The following is a 16,560-nucleotide window of genomic DNA, read 5'->3' as shown; positions in this document are numbered from 1 at the left end:
AATACATAAAAAAATTAGTAATAAATAAAGTTGAATAAACAAATAAGGTAATTATAACAAAGGTGAATAAGTAAAGGCACTAATTAAAATATATACATTTTGTGTATTTAATTGGATGCTTATTTATTTATTGAGCATTTATTTATTTCTGTATTTATTTCTGACTGTGTCAGGATCGGTCCTCCATAGCGGGGTGGGAGAGTTATCAAGCACGTAAAGTTTGGTTCAGATGTGAGCATGTACACTGAAGTTACAACAACTTCCTGTGTCATGGCGAAGACTTGATCTCTGACGCCACGCCACGGACACACCCATTGACGAAAACTCGCAAATAGCACAACTTTTCATCTTCAATGCCTTTAGAAGGCACAGCAGAAATTTGAGGTCGGTCGGACTAAATCCCTAGGAGGAGTTCGTTAAAGTACGAAGTGTGTAAATCATCCAAAATTTGACGTAAAATTCAAAATGGCCGACTTCCTGTTGGGTTTAGGCTATGGCTCCAAGAGGCTTTTTTGTGCGTCTGGACAAGATACACGTACCACAGAAAATTCGTGCACGTAGGTGAAACGTGCGGCGGGGGCTGCTTCGTTAAAAGTCACTTCCTGTTGCCAGCAGGTGGCGCTATGTCTGTGGGTGAATGTCGGCATGTACATGTGTTCAGGGCGGGACTCTCATCCTACATGTACAGTTTGGTCCAGATGTGAGCATGTACACTGAAGTTACAACAACTTCCTGTTTCATAGCGAATCATCGACGCCACGGACACGCCCATTGACGAAAACGCGCAAATAGCACAACTTTTCATCGTCAATGCCTTTAGAAGGCACAGCACAAATTTGACGTCGATCCGACTAAATCCCTAGGAGGAGTTCGTTAAAGTACGAAGTGTGTAAATCATCCAAAAATGGCCGTAAAATTCAAAATGGCCGACTTCCTGTTGACTTTAGGCTATAGGTTCTTGAGGCTTTTTTGTGCGTCTTGATACGATACATGTCCCCAGAAAATTTCGTACATGTAGGTTGAACGTGAACGAGGGGCTAATTTTTCCAAATTTTCTAGGTGGCGCTAGCGAGTCATTTTGCAACGCCCATGTGCGAAACTTGTAGAATACGAAATTTTTCACCGGTTCTGACATGTTTGCAAATTTTGGTGAGTTTTCGAGAATGTTTAGGCCATGTCAGTTGAGCCTACTTTGCAGAAAAAAAAAAAAAAATATATATATATATATATATATATATATATATATATATAATCCGAGCAAATTCAATAGGGACCTCACACGGTCGTGCTCGGGCCCTAATTAGACAAAGCCTATAACAAGCAATAATCAAAACATGGGCCTACACTATTTATCCGATCCTTATTGTCAACTCAGTGTTGGGAAACTATATTATTTCTGTTACTCAGAAATAATATAGTTTGGCTATTACCTACTAGTTACTAGGGGTGGGAGAAATAATCGTTTCTTAGATGCATTGCGATGCGGACGTGGAAGATTATGAATCGATTAACAAATGTCTAAAAATCAATTATTTAAATGTTAATTGATAATGTAATGTTGACGGAACGCAAAAGGCGGAACTTGCAGAAGTGTAGCGCCCAGACTGTCTGTGGAGCACACACAACAGTCTGTATTCTGCACACCACTGCAATTAATAACCCCCCCCCCCCCCCCCACTAAAATGTCACACAATCATTAATATCAGTGAGCAAGTAATGATTTTAACTCGTACACTGCAAGCATGGTGACACTCGACACTTGGCAGCTCCCTGCGTATCCTGTGTGTGAGGCCGAGCGAATGAGAGAAAGTAAGCGGCAGAACATGCAGTGAAAGTTAGCGGAGGAAAATATTAGCTGTAAGTTTCTGTCTGGTAGTAAACATGCAGCGTAGGTCACTGTGTGTCCGTTAATAAAAGTCTGTAGTTTCCCAACTGCTGGAAAAGTGAAGGCTGTTAGCGCTAGCTAACATCTCCCCTGGAGAACGGCTTGCTTTCTGTCCCCCACACCAGACTCCAGACTTTTGGGGACAGATCCCAGCAGCCCCCACCCTCTGAAACTCATCCCCACAGAGATTCAAAATACTCCCTACCTGGACACTTTAAAAAATCTACTAAAAACCTAAAAAAAAAAAAAGAGCTAGCTGTCTCTCCCGAGGAGAGCCGTGCACCTCCAAGTGTAACATTACTGTTTAAAAACGATAACGATTCGAAGTACATATTAAATGCAGTTTAGAGTCATCAATAAGTTATAACACTCAGTAGATGTAGCATTCCTTGAGATTCAGCAAACAATCTGAGATGATACTGCGTTTGATCAGCGACGTTTCTGATATGGACACGAGGAGAGGAGCAGAGCAGAGAGAGAGCGTCACGTGTCGCTCTTTTGTTGTCTGGGTCGTGGTTCCCCAGAGGACTGCCTTTCTAAACTTTTAATGTCTAAAAAGAAAGTCTATTTGCGCGTATTATAATCAAATATTTTCCACAATCAAACCTCAATGGTCAAACAGTTGTAACGTTCTAAGTTAAGCATTTGGTAACAAGAAAAGTGGGTGACATTTATACATTATTGGCATTTCCGACTATGGTGTGTAATACTTATTTCGTCCACTTAGGGGAGCTCAGGTTACATGAGGAAAGCTTAGATTAACCCAAAACAATCTTTCCTTAGGAAATGGGGAATTCAGCCTTAAATTCAAGCTGGATAATTAATAGAGTATAGTATGACATTTCTTTATTATCATTTCTAAAGGAATTGTGTGAGAAAGTATTGTGAACAAGCATTGCAGTGTCCGTAATCTTGCTGAAAATAAAAACACTGTAAAAGTAACTTATTTAGATAGTAACAACAGACATCAGTTAATGCAGTGGGTCTTTGGAGACTGCAGTCTTTGTTTATTTAAAGTTCAGCTGTCCTGGATTATGTCACAAGTGGGTGTGAAAGGGGGTATCCCTTTGATGGGGTAATGAAACACAGAGCAAGGTCAGTTGCCACGGTTGTGTGTGTGGGGGGGGGGGCAATTTAGGGTTTCCTGCCTTTCCTATAGGCTGTTTGTAATCTCTGGTTAATTTCCCTTTTGTCAGTTTAACAGTCAGGCACCGCGTTATCAGCTGCGGAATCAAAAAGGTGCCAGTTTTAGGATCAGGCTGCTCAGGAATAGCACTTAGAGAAAGCAACTTTTCCACCCCCTTTCTGTTGGGGTCTCTTTAGCAGTCTGTTGAAGTTGATCTTTAACCCCCCTGCTCCTCTCTGGGAGAGGAAAAGAGGAATTTGGAGTAGCTCCAAATTTATTCAATATAAAATGCACAAATCCACACTGTTGTCCCACTACAATGGGTACTGGGTGTATGGCTCCTTATTTATCTTAAAGTATAAGGTAGAAGGTAAAAATACTCCTGCACACACAGAAATACACTGCATAATTACTTTTCATGATTTCATGTGAAACATGTTGTGAGTATTTTCACTTTTTAACTTACACTAGACTGATGTTCTTTAGCAAGAGTTCAGCTGTAATGTTTCATGTTTTATCTGTGGTATACGATTAGCTTTTCAGTAAGTAGTAATGACAGGGAGTGCTAATATATATATAATTTATTACAAGTGAACCATAAACCATATCTTTTTTTTAAATGGATCTATGATACAAATATGGACAATATTTAAAAGTCAACTTAAACAGAAGGAGAGAACCGGAGAGAAAGCCTTTCCACATCAGTCCTCCCCATCAGCATAATGAGGACTCCAGGTCTCTGCAGCTCTCTGGCAGCAGGTGGGACATCTAATCCACAGTGTGACTCTGGGAGGAAAATGTGTAATAAATTGTTCAGGCGATGAAAAATATAAAGTAAATACAGATGATTCTTTAATAAATAGAATAATGTGGTGAAGTAAATTTTCTAATGTAATTTAATTAAAATAGTGAATCTTTGATATATTCTAGATTCATTACACAAAATGAAGCATTTCAAACCCTTTTTGCTTTCATCTTGATGATTACTGTTTACAGCTCATGGAAATAAAAACTCCACTATCTCAATGTATAAACATTTTAGAATAAAAATACATTTCTGTATTATAAATTATACAGAAATCACTAGAGAAGAGCTCTTTAATCAGCTAATTAACTCTCTCAGTCTGGTTGTGATGCTCACAATGAACTTTTCTTCAGTATTCAAATTTTTTGAGATGGTCCTCTAAAAGATGCCTCAGTGTTTTAATGTTGACAGCACTGATTAGGCTGACTGCTGACGTACTGCGGTAAGCGTGTCGACTCATTTCCGTTTCCGGTGCTTGTGTGTTGGTACCGTGTTGTTGCTCTCGCTAAATAACAGTTACATTTGTTTGTTACAGCGGCCAACTGTTCGCTAAACACTTATTCTTAACAGTAATTTTGCCTAAGCACTCACAGTTCTTTCCATCTTTTAGTGACTGCTGTTCAATCTCATAGTTGTTCTAAAGTTTTGGTAGCTGACGCTACAGTAATTTAGCTTAGCCGTTAGCGACTTTAGCTTAGCAGCTAGCGATGGCTTCTCCTTCTCCCTCTCTCTCTCCTACTTTCTCCTGCTCGGTGTGTCAGATGTTTAGTTACTCCTCTGCCTCCTTTAGCGGTAATGGTACATGTAATAAGTGTAGTTTATTTATAGACATGGAGGCGAGGCTCAGTGACTTAGAAGTCCGGCTCCGCACCTTGGTAGATCAGTCTTTAGCTACTGTAGCTAGCCAGTCCCCGGTAGTCGGTGCGGAACGGCCTGAGTTAGCCTCTAGTAGCCGTCCTCCGGCATCCCCTGTGCAGCCAGGAAAGGGGGGCTGGGTGACTGTCCGAAGGAGGAATAGTCGTAAGCATTCAAAGTCCACGGGGCATCATCAACCTGTTCACGTTTCTAACAGATTTTCCCCACTCAGCGACACACCCGCTGAGAAACCAACTCTGATCATTGGCAGCTCCATTTTGAGAAACGTGAAGTTAGCGAAGCCAGCGGCCATAGTTAAGTGCATCCCTGGGGCCAGAGCGGGCGACATTGAGTCTTATTTGAAACTGCTGGCTAAGGATAAACGTAAATACAGTAAGATTGTTATTCACGTCGGCGGTAATGACTCCCGGTTACGCCAATCGGAGGTCACTAAGATTAATGTTGAGTCGGTGTGTACATATGCAAAAACAATGTCGGACACCGTAGTTTTCTCTGGACCCCTGCCAAATCTGACCAGTGATGACATGTATAGCCGCATGTCGTCATTCCGCCGCTGGTTGTCGAGGTGGTGTCCAGCAAACGATGTGGGCTTTGTTGATCATTGGCAGACTTTCTGGGGAAGACCTGGTCTGATCCGGAGAGACGGCATCCATCCCACTTGGGAAGGAGCAGCTCTCATTTCTAGAAATCTGGCCAAGTTTATTAGTGGACCAAATCCATGACAACCCAGAGTTGAGACCAGGAGGCAGAGTCGCAGTTTAACACACTTCTCTGCCCTTCTTTTCAGCAGTTACCCACCCAAAACCCTACGCAGAGTCGCAGTCTAACACACTTCTCTGCTCCTCCATTTCAGGAGTTACTTAGTGAAAATCCTATAGTGACGGTGTCTGCCCCCCGACCATCGAAATTATTTAAAAAGGTAAACAGAAGAGGAGCTGTGCATAAAAACCTCATAAAAATTAAAACCACAAGAGCAATAGTGCAAACGAATAGGAGAGTTAAATGTGGACTCTTAAACATCAGATCTCTCTCTTCTAAAGGTGTACTAGTAAATGAACTAATATCAGATTATGATATTGATTTATTTGGTCTTACTGAAACCTGGCTGGGTGATGGAGAATATGTTAGCCTAAATGAATCCACCCCTCCCAGTCATATTAATACTCACATTCCTCGAGGCACAGGCCGAGGAGGTGGAGTTGCAGCTATCTTCGACTCTAGCCTACTAATCAGCTCTAAACCTAAACTAAACTATAACTCATTTGAAAGTCTTGTTCTTAGTCTTTGCACCCAAGTTGGAAATCACTGCAACCAATTCTTTTTGTTATAGTGTACCGAGCACCTGGCCCGTACTCTGAATTCTTATCTGAATTTGCAGAGTTTTTGTCAACTTTAGTCCTTAAAACGGACAAAGTTATTATTGTAGGAGATTTTAATATTCATGTGGATGTTGAGAATGACAGCTTCAGTACTGCGTTTATCTCTTTGTTAGATTCCATCGGCTTCTCTCAGAGTGTTCATGAACCGACTCACTGTTTTAACCACACCCTCGACCTTGTTTTGGTATATGGTATTGAAATTGAACATTTAGTGGTGTTCCCACAGAATCCCTCTTTATCCGACCACTGTTTGATAACTTTTGAGTTTGTATTGCTGAACTACTCGCCATTGGGCAAAAATTTCTATACAAGATGTCTGTCTGATAGTGCATAGCTAAATTTAAGGATGCGATTCCATCAGCTCTAAATACATTATCTAGTCACAAAGTAACGGAGGACTCCTATGCTAATTTCAGTCCCTCCCAAATCGATCATCTTGTTGATAGTGCTGCAGGCTCGCTGCGAATGACACTCGACTCTGTAGCCCCTCTAAAAAAGAAAATACTAAAACAAAGACGGTTAGCTCCATGGTATAATACTGAAACTCGCAAATTAAAGCAAATATCACGGAAACTTGAGAGGAATTGGCGTTCTACCAAAGTGGAAAATTCTCGTTTAATTTGGCAAGATAGTCTTAAAACTTATAGGAAGGCCCTCCGTAATGCCAGAGCAGCGTACTACTCGTCATTAATAGAGGAAAATAGGAACAACCCCAGGTTTCTTTTCAGCACTGTAGCCAGGCTGACAGAGAGTCACAGCTCTATTGAGCCAAGTATTCCCATAGCTCTCAGTAGTTACGATTTCATGAGCTTCTTTAATGATAAAATTCTAGCTATTAGAGACAAAATTCACCAAGACCTGCCCTCAATTGGCACCGACTTATCTCTTAACTCAGGAACCTTAGAAACAGCTGTAGAACCAGATACATGTTTAGACTGTTTTGCTTCCCTCAATCTTTACCAACTAACTTCAATAATTTCTTCATCTAAACCATCAACCTGCCTCTTAGACCCCATCCCGACTAGGCTGCTTAAAGATGTTTACCCTTAGTCAGCACCTCTATACTAGATATGATCAATCTATCTTTATCAACAGGCTATGTACCACAGTACTTTAAAGTAGCTGTAATTAAACCTCTTCTGAAAAAGCCCAAACTTGATCCGGATGTTTTAGCCAACTATAGACCTATATCTAACCTTCCATTTCTCTCTAAGGTTCTGGAGAAAGCAGTTGCTAAACAGCTGTGTGACTTTCTACAGAGCAATAGTTTATTTGAGGATTTTCAGTCAGGATTTAGAGCTCATCATAGCACAGAGACAGCACTGGTGAAAATTACTAATGACCTCCTTATTGCATCAGACAAAGGACTTGTCTCTGTACTGGTTTTATTAGATCTTAGTGCTGCATTTGATACCATTGACCATCAGATCCTATTGCAGAGACTGGAATATTTCATTGGCATTAAAGGAACCGCTCTAAGCTGGTTTAAGTCCTATTTATCAGATCGATTTCAGTTTGTACATGTTAACGATGAGTCCTCCATGCACGCCAAAGTTACTCATGGAGTTCCTCAAGGATCTGTCCTTGGACCAATCCTCTTCACTTTATATATGCTTCCTTTAGGCAATATTATCAGGAAATTCCATAAGCTTTCATTGTTATGCAGATGATACTCAGTTATATCTATCGATCAAGCCAGATGAAACTCATCAGTTAGCTAAACTTCAAATGTGCCTTCAGGATGTTAAAACCTGGATGACCTGTAATTTTCTCATGTTAAACTCAGATAAAACTGAAGTTATTGTTCTGGGGCCTAAGCACCTCCGTGACGCATTATCTAAAGATATAGTTTCCCTGGATGGCATCACCTTGGCCTCCAGCACCACTGTGAGGAATCTTGGAGTTATCTTTGATCAGGACATGTCGTTTAAGTCTCACATTAAGCAAATTTCAAGGACCGCCTTTTTTCACCTACGTAATATTGCGAAAATCAGGAACATCCTGTCTAAAAATGATGCAGAAAAACTAGTCCATGCATTTGTTACTTCTAGGCTGGATTACTGCAATTCCTTATTATCAGGCTGCTCGAAAAAGTCCGTTAAGACTCTTCAGCTGATCCAGAATGCTGCAGCACGTGTTCTGACAGGAACCAGGAAAAGAGATCACATTTCTCCTGTCTTAGCTTCTTTGCATTGGCTTCCAGTAAAATCCAGAATAGAATTTAAAATCATTCTTCTTACCTACAAAGCTCTTAATGGTCAGGCACCATCTTATCTTAAAGAGCTCATAGTGTGCTTTCTCGTCTCTCTCCTCTCTCCTATCACTTCCTGCAGGTTTTCTGGCTCTGGAGCTGTGGAGTCTGGAGCTGTGGCTGCGGGTCACCTGCTGCCCCCGTGTTCCTGCTCGACACCCTCTGCTGCAACGACTATTGTTGCTAGTCTTATTGTTATTATTGTTATTATAATCATTAACATTACGATGGTTACCATTAACACTATTATAAATATCTGTACCATTTTTCATTTAGTCTATAGCAACATTACCTTCACTGTGTGTACCTCTGTGTGTATATTGTGTAGGCTGCCTCCCTCCCCTCTCTCTCTCTCCTTACATCTCTCTCTCCTTACATCTCTCTCTCTCTCCTTACATCTCTCTCTCTCTCTCTCTCTCTCTCTCTCTCTCACCCCAACCGGTCGAGGCAGATGGCCGCCCACCCTGAGCCATGGTTCTGCTCGAGGTTTCTGCCTCTTAAAAGGAAGTTTTTCCTTGCCTCTGTCGCCTAGTGCTTGCTCTTGGTGGGAACTGTTGGGCTTCTGTAAATAACATCACAGAGTACGGTCTAGACCTGCTCTTTTATGAAAAGCGCTGTGAGATAACTGTTGTTGTGATTTGGCGCTATATAAATAAAATTGAATTGAATTGAATTATGTCACATACATGGGAGAAAATTGAACAAGGGAGACTCTTTAAACGTTTTTATGTTGTCCTTTTAAGACAGACAATTTTATATCAGCTGTCAAATGTCCAGTAGCTTTGAGTAGCAACATTATTCTAGACTCAAAGTTTAAGCTTCGAGTAGCAGATGAACTTTCTCTCACAAATGTCCTATTCCAGACAATAATCCCATTCATTTCATTAACGTGATAGCAGCCATGGCTAACGTTTTACAAGATATACAGCTTCCATCATGTAACTGAGGACTCTACCACTAGCTTATTACGTTTATTACAAGTAACATACTGAGGTGACGTCCAAATAAACGACTCGTAATCGCTCGTAACCAACGGTATGTAAATTGATTTGCTTGAAATTGTTCGTTTGAGCTGTAACATTAACGTTAAGTAAACTTAAGATAATTAATAACTGATTCATAGTTAACTGTTAACGTTGGTCTCAACAAAATCTAACATTAGTGTTGCAAAATAACGTTACCACATTTATATATTAAAAAGCATTTAAAACCTTGTGAAGTCTAATGTCAATAACAGATATGTGAGTTATTTATTTACCTTGACTGTAGCTGGTAATGTCGGTTAACTGGTATCAACACGGCCGCAGGTTCCAACCTCCACCGTACAGCACCGCAGAGTAGCATGTAGCATTAGCTCCTTAGCATGAGCTAACTCGGTCACGTCGAGCTAGGCGGGAGTGGTTTCAGCAACATGTCACCTCAGCTCCACCTACGACCCGCCTCTTTGCCCATTTTTGGTTATCCGGGAGTGACGCCAAGATGGCGCCGGCCAGCTCCACTAATTTTGAGCTTCAAAACAGCTCTTCAGAAACCAATGGGTGACGTCACGGACGCTACGTCCATTTTTATATATAGTCTATGCTAAAAACACAGCTCTTTAGAACATCTGGTATAAGCTTAGACTAAACTGGTGTATAGCTCTGTACTGTATATATACTGTACATCCTGATTACATTTCAGTTTTCAGAGGAGTCTGACAACTGGTTGTTAATGAAATGAGGGGCCATGGTGATGAGGTTAATAAATTAAATTAGGGATGCAAACTAGTCATTTTAAGCTAATTACACAAAGTTTACAATGGATGACAATGTTCTTTGCATCTTAGACTGTGACACAATAATGGCAATAATGTTACTAACAGCTGTCGAAAATAGCCTACCTCTCTCTCCCTGTTCTCCAGTCTTCCTTTAGCTTTTTGGCTAACAGCTGACTTGAACAACATAAGGTCCGGTATGGTCCGGTGCGGTCCGGTGCATTCATGTCAGGGATGTTGCGTTCAGTAGCACAGCGTTACTTGGATTAGTAACTGTAACAACATAACTGTTTTGGAAATAGTCATTCATTATATTACTCTTTACTGGGACAAGTAATATTGCAGTATTACTGCCCAACACGTTACGTACCACTGATGCGCGAGAGCGAGTGTGGTACACACTGCACAGGTGTAGAATTGGCAGCTGAACGCAAACGAACATCCTTGTTGATACTTGGAAATGAAGAAAACTTTACACACGTCAGCCTATAGATGTCCTTAAATCCTTCCCATTTTACTCAGCCTACTCCTGTACCCACCGCACCCCCCCCCCCCCTTTTTTATATTACAGATCTGCATGATTCACGTGGATCAGATTTTCAGGTCGGAAAAAAATCACATCCCTCATTTTGATTACACATGCGTCACATCGGATACGCTGGGGGAGGCAACGTTGGAGAACTAGCAAGGGACAGCAAGATCTTGAAAGTATCCAACCGGAAATCTCACCTCCCCCCTTCAGGCCTGCCTCCAAAGCCACTTCCCCCAAAACACATTTTCATGCACCCTGAGTTCAGGGGCAGAGCGCAGGTACGCAGCAGTCGTGCAACAGCCAAAGATACTGGATTCTTTTAAATTTTTGTGTAAGAGATTTTGATTTATTGATGGCCGTCGCGATGTAAAGAGAATTTCAACAAATATAACATAAAACTCTTCTGAAATAGACTGCCCAGCTTTAATAGAAACATATGCTAATGTTACATAGGCTATTTATGACAACATACTTGGGTGGTAATAATATGGGCTCTGTATGTAAGATATCATATGTTATAGTAGTGTTTGAGTAAGGATGTAAACAAACAATTATTACATTCATATTAATCAATATAACTGATCAAATAGATGCATGAAGTGAGTTGCAAACACATTTATTGTGAGATTGACATACATGATAAACCAAAAGGACCTTCTTCTGTAAGCCCTTTTCACCAGCTGATTTCACTCAACCACAGACACACTCTCTAAAGATAACCACATATGCGTTCTGCTCACAACTGAAATCTAAAAAACACATAATCCCAGAATTTAATCCAGTCAAAAGAGCTAAATCTGGTGCCCATTTGTAACATTTAGACCTCTTTTATGATGAAAAGCTTTTTAAAAAATTGCAGGCTATAATCAACCCTTTTTTCTTCCTAAAAGCATCTGCATGTGAAATGGCATCTTCAGAGAGTCATACGTGTGTAAATTGAATAGGCCAGTAGATAAGATGCAGGGCTTTTATTGCGGCAGCCTTGGTGAATTGGAAATCAGTGGATCAGAGATGGAGCAAGTGAATAGTTTTAGGTTGCTGGGATTAAGCATCGCAGACAGTCATGTTCATCTCACATCTCCATGTTGGCGCACTTAAGAAGTAGGGTTGGGTTGATAGACGATACCAACAGACATCACGACATTGAGCTGGCATCGTGATTGTAAAACCCCCGGCAAAAAAAATCTTTTTTCACATTATACCACCCTGTGAAAGCAGGTTTTAATGACCACGAACATTCTTATTATTGTTTGTAAGTATGCTTTGCACCTCCCTCGGAATTATCTTCTCCCCACACTCTGACAGACTCACACACACCTACACCTCATGTAAACGGCTTGCCCCGCCTCTCTCTCCTCCCCGTCTGCTCCATTTTCTCTATCAGCAGTATGTTTTATAAAGACTGAGAACTAATTTTTTTCCCGTAGCCTATCAAACAACTGAAACCAACATCTGCGCCCTGTGTGTTCACCGTTGCTTTACCTGTTAAGTTACGTTTACGTTGTCCACCACGACTTGTAACCCAAGTTAATAGTCTACCCTTTTTTTTTTTTTTTACAGAGTCTCTGCGAGAACATGTGCACATAAGGCGACGGCTGCCCCCTCGCGCGCGTGCCCCGGTGATGTTGGCGAGATAAGTTGTCTGTGCAGAGTTTAAGGGTGACTGAAAGACATTACAAATCCTAGCCACATCCTGTTCACCCTGTTGCGGTGTAGCCACTGTTGTAGCAACAGACTTCATAGCAGCTTCTTCCTTATTCATCCTCAGCGTAAAACTGTTTTATTTTTATGACTTATTCACATAACTTAAAGAGGCATTATGTAGTTTTTAGCGGCCACTAGTGGTGCGGTTCTAAGATTGCAACCAGGTGTGTGCTCGTATGCGTGCTCGCTTGAACTCATGAGCGAGCATAATCTGAATCACAACCATTTTCATACTGAAATACCACAATAAACGTAGGAACACCAGCATGCAGGCTGTGGCTTTTCACTCAGACATGTTCAGGTTCTGTTACTTCAATGTTCCTGTCTCAGAGGCAGCTCAACAGCGAGTCGCATATCGGCACAATACTCCTGAAAAAAGGCAGAGTGACAGCGGCTATCTGAGAGAACAGACAGAGCTGGAAACTCAGGTAAACTCCCACTGCAACGTTACAGTAATAGTTTTATCAGCTGGATGCAGAACTAATCCATGCTCGTTACATGATAACGTTACATTTACTGCATTTAGCTGACGTGCTACATCGTTAGCTCGCCTGCTGCTTTCAGTAACTATCTTTACTATCTGTGAATCCCTCTCCGGAAGCTCAGCAATGTCATGTATTGGATGATAATGAAACGGTTAGTGAGCTGGACTGAATATTATAATGCAATTGTGTCACACTTTATAACAATTAGACAATTAGGACAAGTCAGTAACTTTACTGTAACTAGTGATAGTGGAGGGCTCTTCCTCTGGATTGTTGTGGCTGTTTTGTTGCATGGTTTTACAGCGACTGAGGTGGAGAAGCTGTGTACCTGAGTAATGTTATTGGTAAAACCCATAGACTGTATATAAAAACCACAATAAACCTAAACTGAATGTTACGAAGCAAAGAGCAGCAGATCGGAGCTACTGTAGCGTTAGCTGGCTGCTCCTGGCTGCATCACTATAGGCTAACATCAGTAAACAAATCGCTTCACATTTGCTTTTTACCGTTACATCCTTTCTTGCAGGCTAAAATCAACAGAGGTACACAGGATAGTAACACGGGTCGCGTTAAGCTAACGTTATATAACTTTGCACCGAATAACATTAGCAACTGCTCGGCGTTAGCCGGCAAGCTAACGTGACTTTCTCTGTGTTTCTCAGGCTTTACTAATGCTTAATTTATTCTTACTCATCATCATCTGAACCTATTTGGTCTGATGGGCTTCAGCACATAATCCTTTATTGTTGTTTTGTATCCTTACGTAATTGAAAAACTTATATAGTCCCTTTAAGGGGAACTACAACTTAATCTTAACTGAAACGGATACAAAGGTAAAATAGTAAGCTAAAAGTAAATAGATAAGTAGTAAATAGCTAAAGGTGCTATAAAATACAGGGCATTCACATTTACATTTACCATTCTCTTTAAAACCAACTGAAATGAAGGCATCTGGAATATGATGGGTGGTACATGATGAGGAGGCACTTGAGTTTATGGGACAGGGATTTAGGGTAGGCTACAACAGACAAAAAAGTTTGAGAACCACTGCACCACTAAGACAGATCAATCCTCATTTTAAGTTTCATGGGTAGTCCATGAGTATAGTATACCAGGGATGGGGACTCGAGTTAGAGACTCGGACTCGAGTGTGACTCAATTCGCACACACAGTGACTTCAGACTCCACTTGAGACTCGTCCTCAAAAGACTTCAGACTCGACTCGGACTCGGGAACAATGTTTATTTTTAGGAAACGTCTGATGAGCTTACAGTTATTCCCTCCCTCCGTTACCGATAACCTGCCTAACACGTAGTATCAGCTGCGCGTGGCTGCACGTGAGAGAGGACAACAAACACCGGCAGCTGCTGCGCCATTCATCATAAACTTTGGCTTTAATACTTCATATAACAAGACCCAAACAAAGACGCACTGAACTCAAATAGGTTAGTAACCTGTGGTGAGTAAACATGTTTAGTAAATATGTTTTGCTTAGCATTGGCCATCTAACGTTAGCTTGCTTCTTGCTTCAGCTACGACCTACGGGAGGTTGACTCCGACTGTCGTTCATTATGAAAAGATGAATGAGGGTTTGTTTACTTGTGACTCTTGCTCAGAGACTTGAGACTTGACTGGACTCTAGACTTGTGAGCATCTCTGTAGTATACTCATGGCTGGACAGAGTATTGATCATAAATCCCTTTTAGCTGAGAAGGGGGAATAGGCCAAACTAAAAGAAATCTAAGTACTCAAACCTCCCTCAACTATCGGCAGTTTCTCTTCTACCATTTTTTTTCAAATTCCTCTCACGGAATGACCTCCTAGATCCATATCAGACGGCTCTTTTTGTCTGTAACAGAAGCCCTAAGGTCAGCTAAAGCTGCATCTCAATCCTCAGTTCTTATCCTGCTTGACTTATCAGCTGCCTTTGACACAGTCAATCACATGATCCTCCTATCCGCACTCTCAGCAATGGGCATCTCGGGTAAAGCACGTTCCTACATTGTTTTGTGGCAAGGACAATTATCCTCCTCTTACTACCTCTCCACAGGAGTACCCCAAGGCTCAGTGCTAGGGCCCCTTCTCTTCTCAATGTACACCACCTCAATATTCCACCCAGCTTCTGGTACAGGCCATGTTTACCTCTCGCCTCAACTATTGCAACCCCTATTTATGGGTGAAACCCCTAAATATGGTTCAGAACACAGCAGTGCATCTGGTTTTTGATCAGCCCAAAAGGAGGCATGTCACTCCATTGCTGTGTGACCACCACTGGCTACCCATAGCCTCCAGAATCAGATTCAAGTCACTAATGCTTGCATACAGAGTGACTACTGGGTCTGCACCCATCTACCTAAACTCCATAATACAAGTTTACGTTCCTTCTCGGCCACTACGCTCCTCCAACGAACGCCGCCTGGCTCTGCCAGCCCTTCACACAAAGCAATCCCAGTCCCGGCTGTTCGCATCTGTGACACCACGATGGTGGAACGAGCCACCACATGCCATCAGAGCAGGAGCGTCCCTCTCTAACTTCAAGAAGCTCTTGAAAACTCATCTCTTCCGAGAACGCTTCCTCTTATAACACCTCTAACTCCTAACATCTAACATGCACTTCCTGTGCTCTTCTTCTTCTATCCCCTACAATTATCTTGTATTGATTGCACTTTTTGTTAACTCTAACTTCTTTCCCTAGGTATTTACCCCATTGATGCGATATGTGCCATTAGTGCTTACTAGTTTTTATTGCTTTTATTAATATGTATTGTAAGTTGTAGATCTCTGTATTTGATGCTTTGTTGATATTGTATGTTGTTCCTCAAATGTAAGTCACTTTGGATAAAAGCGTCTGCCAAATGAGTAAATGTAAAACTCAAGTTTGGTTTTAATTAGTTATTTGACGCAGTGAGAGGGGGAGTTTCACGCCATGACTGAAACTAGAGCCTGGCTTGCGACTGAGTCGGCCGATCACTACTGCACAGACCAAATGACAATACCAGAGAAATGGCAGCGCCCATATCCAGCATATCCATCTTTATATACAATCCATGCTACATACACATGGAAACGCACAAAATTTTCATTAAACCATATTATAATATTAGAGTTATAGTATCAGAGTTGTCCTCTATTGCTCAAGCTAAAAATGAGTGCCTAGGAACATAGGGTATTTGGATAAAACAGGTTTTAATATTGAAAAGAAATAAAATGTAATATTAAGAAATCTAAACTTATGTGTTTATTATACAAGATCTCACCAATCTAGCAATATTTTGGTGCAACCTCCTGATTTTGTCATTTTTTCATAAAATGTGTTTTGCCTGTCTTTACTTAGTTTTTGTCAACACCGTCAGACACAATAAAAAGCCAGTTAATCTTATTTATTTAGTCTTATAATGATTTAGAGCTTTAAAATCAGTGCACCATAGGAACACATATGTTATTAAATTTGAATATTATCTTTTGCTCATTTTTTATACTATTTCACATGTGCTCTTTTAAAAACATATATATCATGCAACATTCATCATTAGCATTAAGTATACAAAATAACGATTTGGGGCATAAAAATACATTTTTAATTTCGACGTGACCATGAATTTAATAAATCAGCTGCATTGTAGGAACAGATTGTAACCATATAAATTTAAAACAAAGAAAGATCCATCTGACGGTGGTGACACAGAGCTGGTGGTGGCAGTAGCCTATTAATTGGTCCTTTTCTTTTGTGTTGAATTGTATATCAGCCCAAACTGTTTTGTCTG

The 16,560-nt window shown here is 40.9% G+C and overlaps 1 protein-coding gene across 1 annotated transcript in view; it reads left to right on the top strand.

The window, feature by feature from the left end:
- Window positions 1–9,801: 9,801 nt before the first annotated feature.
- The window catches only part of LOC119883245 (F-box/WD repeat-containing protein 4-like), a 24,236-nt gene continuing 17,477 nt past the window's right edge, over window positions 9,802–16,560 (top strand). Inside the window, exon 1 of the mRNA XM_038693810.1 lies at window positions 9,802–9,860. Coding sequence (XP_038549738.1) covers window positions 9,802–9,860 — 59 coding nt within the window. The remainder of the gene's footprint in view (window positions 9,861–16,560) is intronic.

The sequence above is a fragment of the Micropterus salmoides genome, unplaced genomic scaffold, assembly GCF_014851395.1.
Source record: "Micropterus salmoides isolate LMB-PRFRI ecotype aquatic unplaced genomic scaffold, ASM1485139v1 Ms_hic_scaffold_3, whole genome shotgun sequence".
Taxonomy (NCBI): domain Eukaryota; kingdom Metazoa; phylum Chordata; class Actinopteri; order Centrarchiformes; family Centrarchidae; genus Micropterus; species Micropterus salmoides.
The sequence above is the reverse complement of the archived record's forward strand: the minus strand, read 5'-3'. Positions and strand labels throughout refer to the sequence as shown.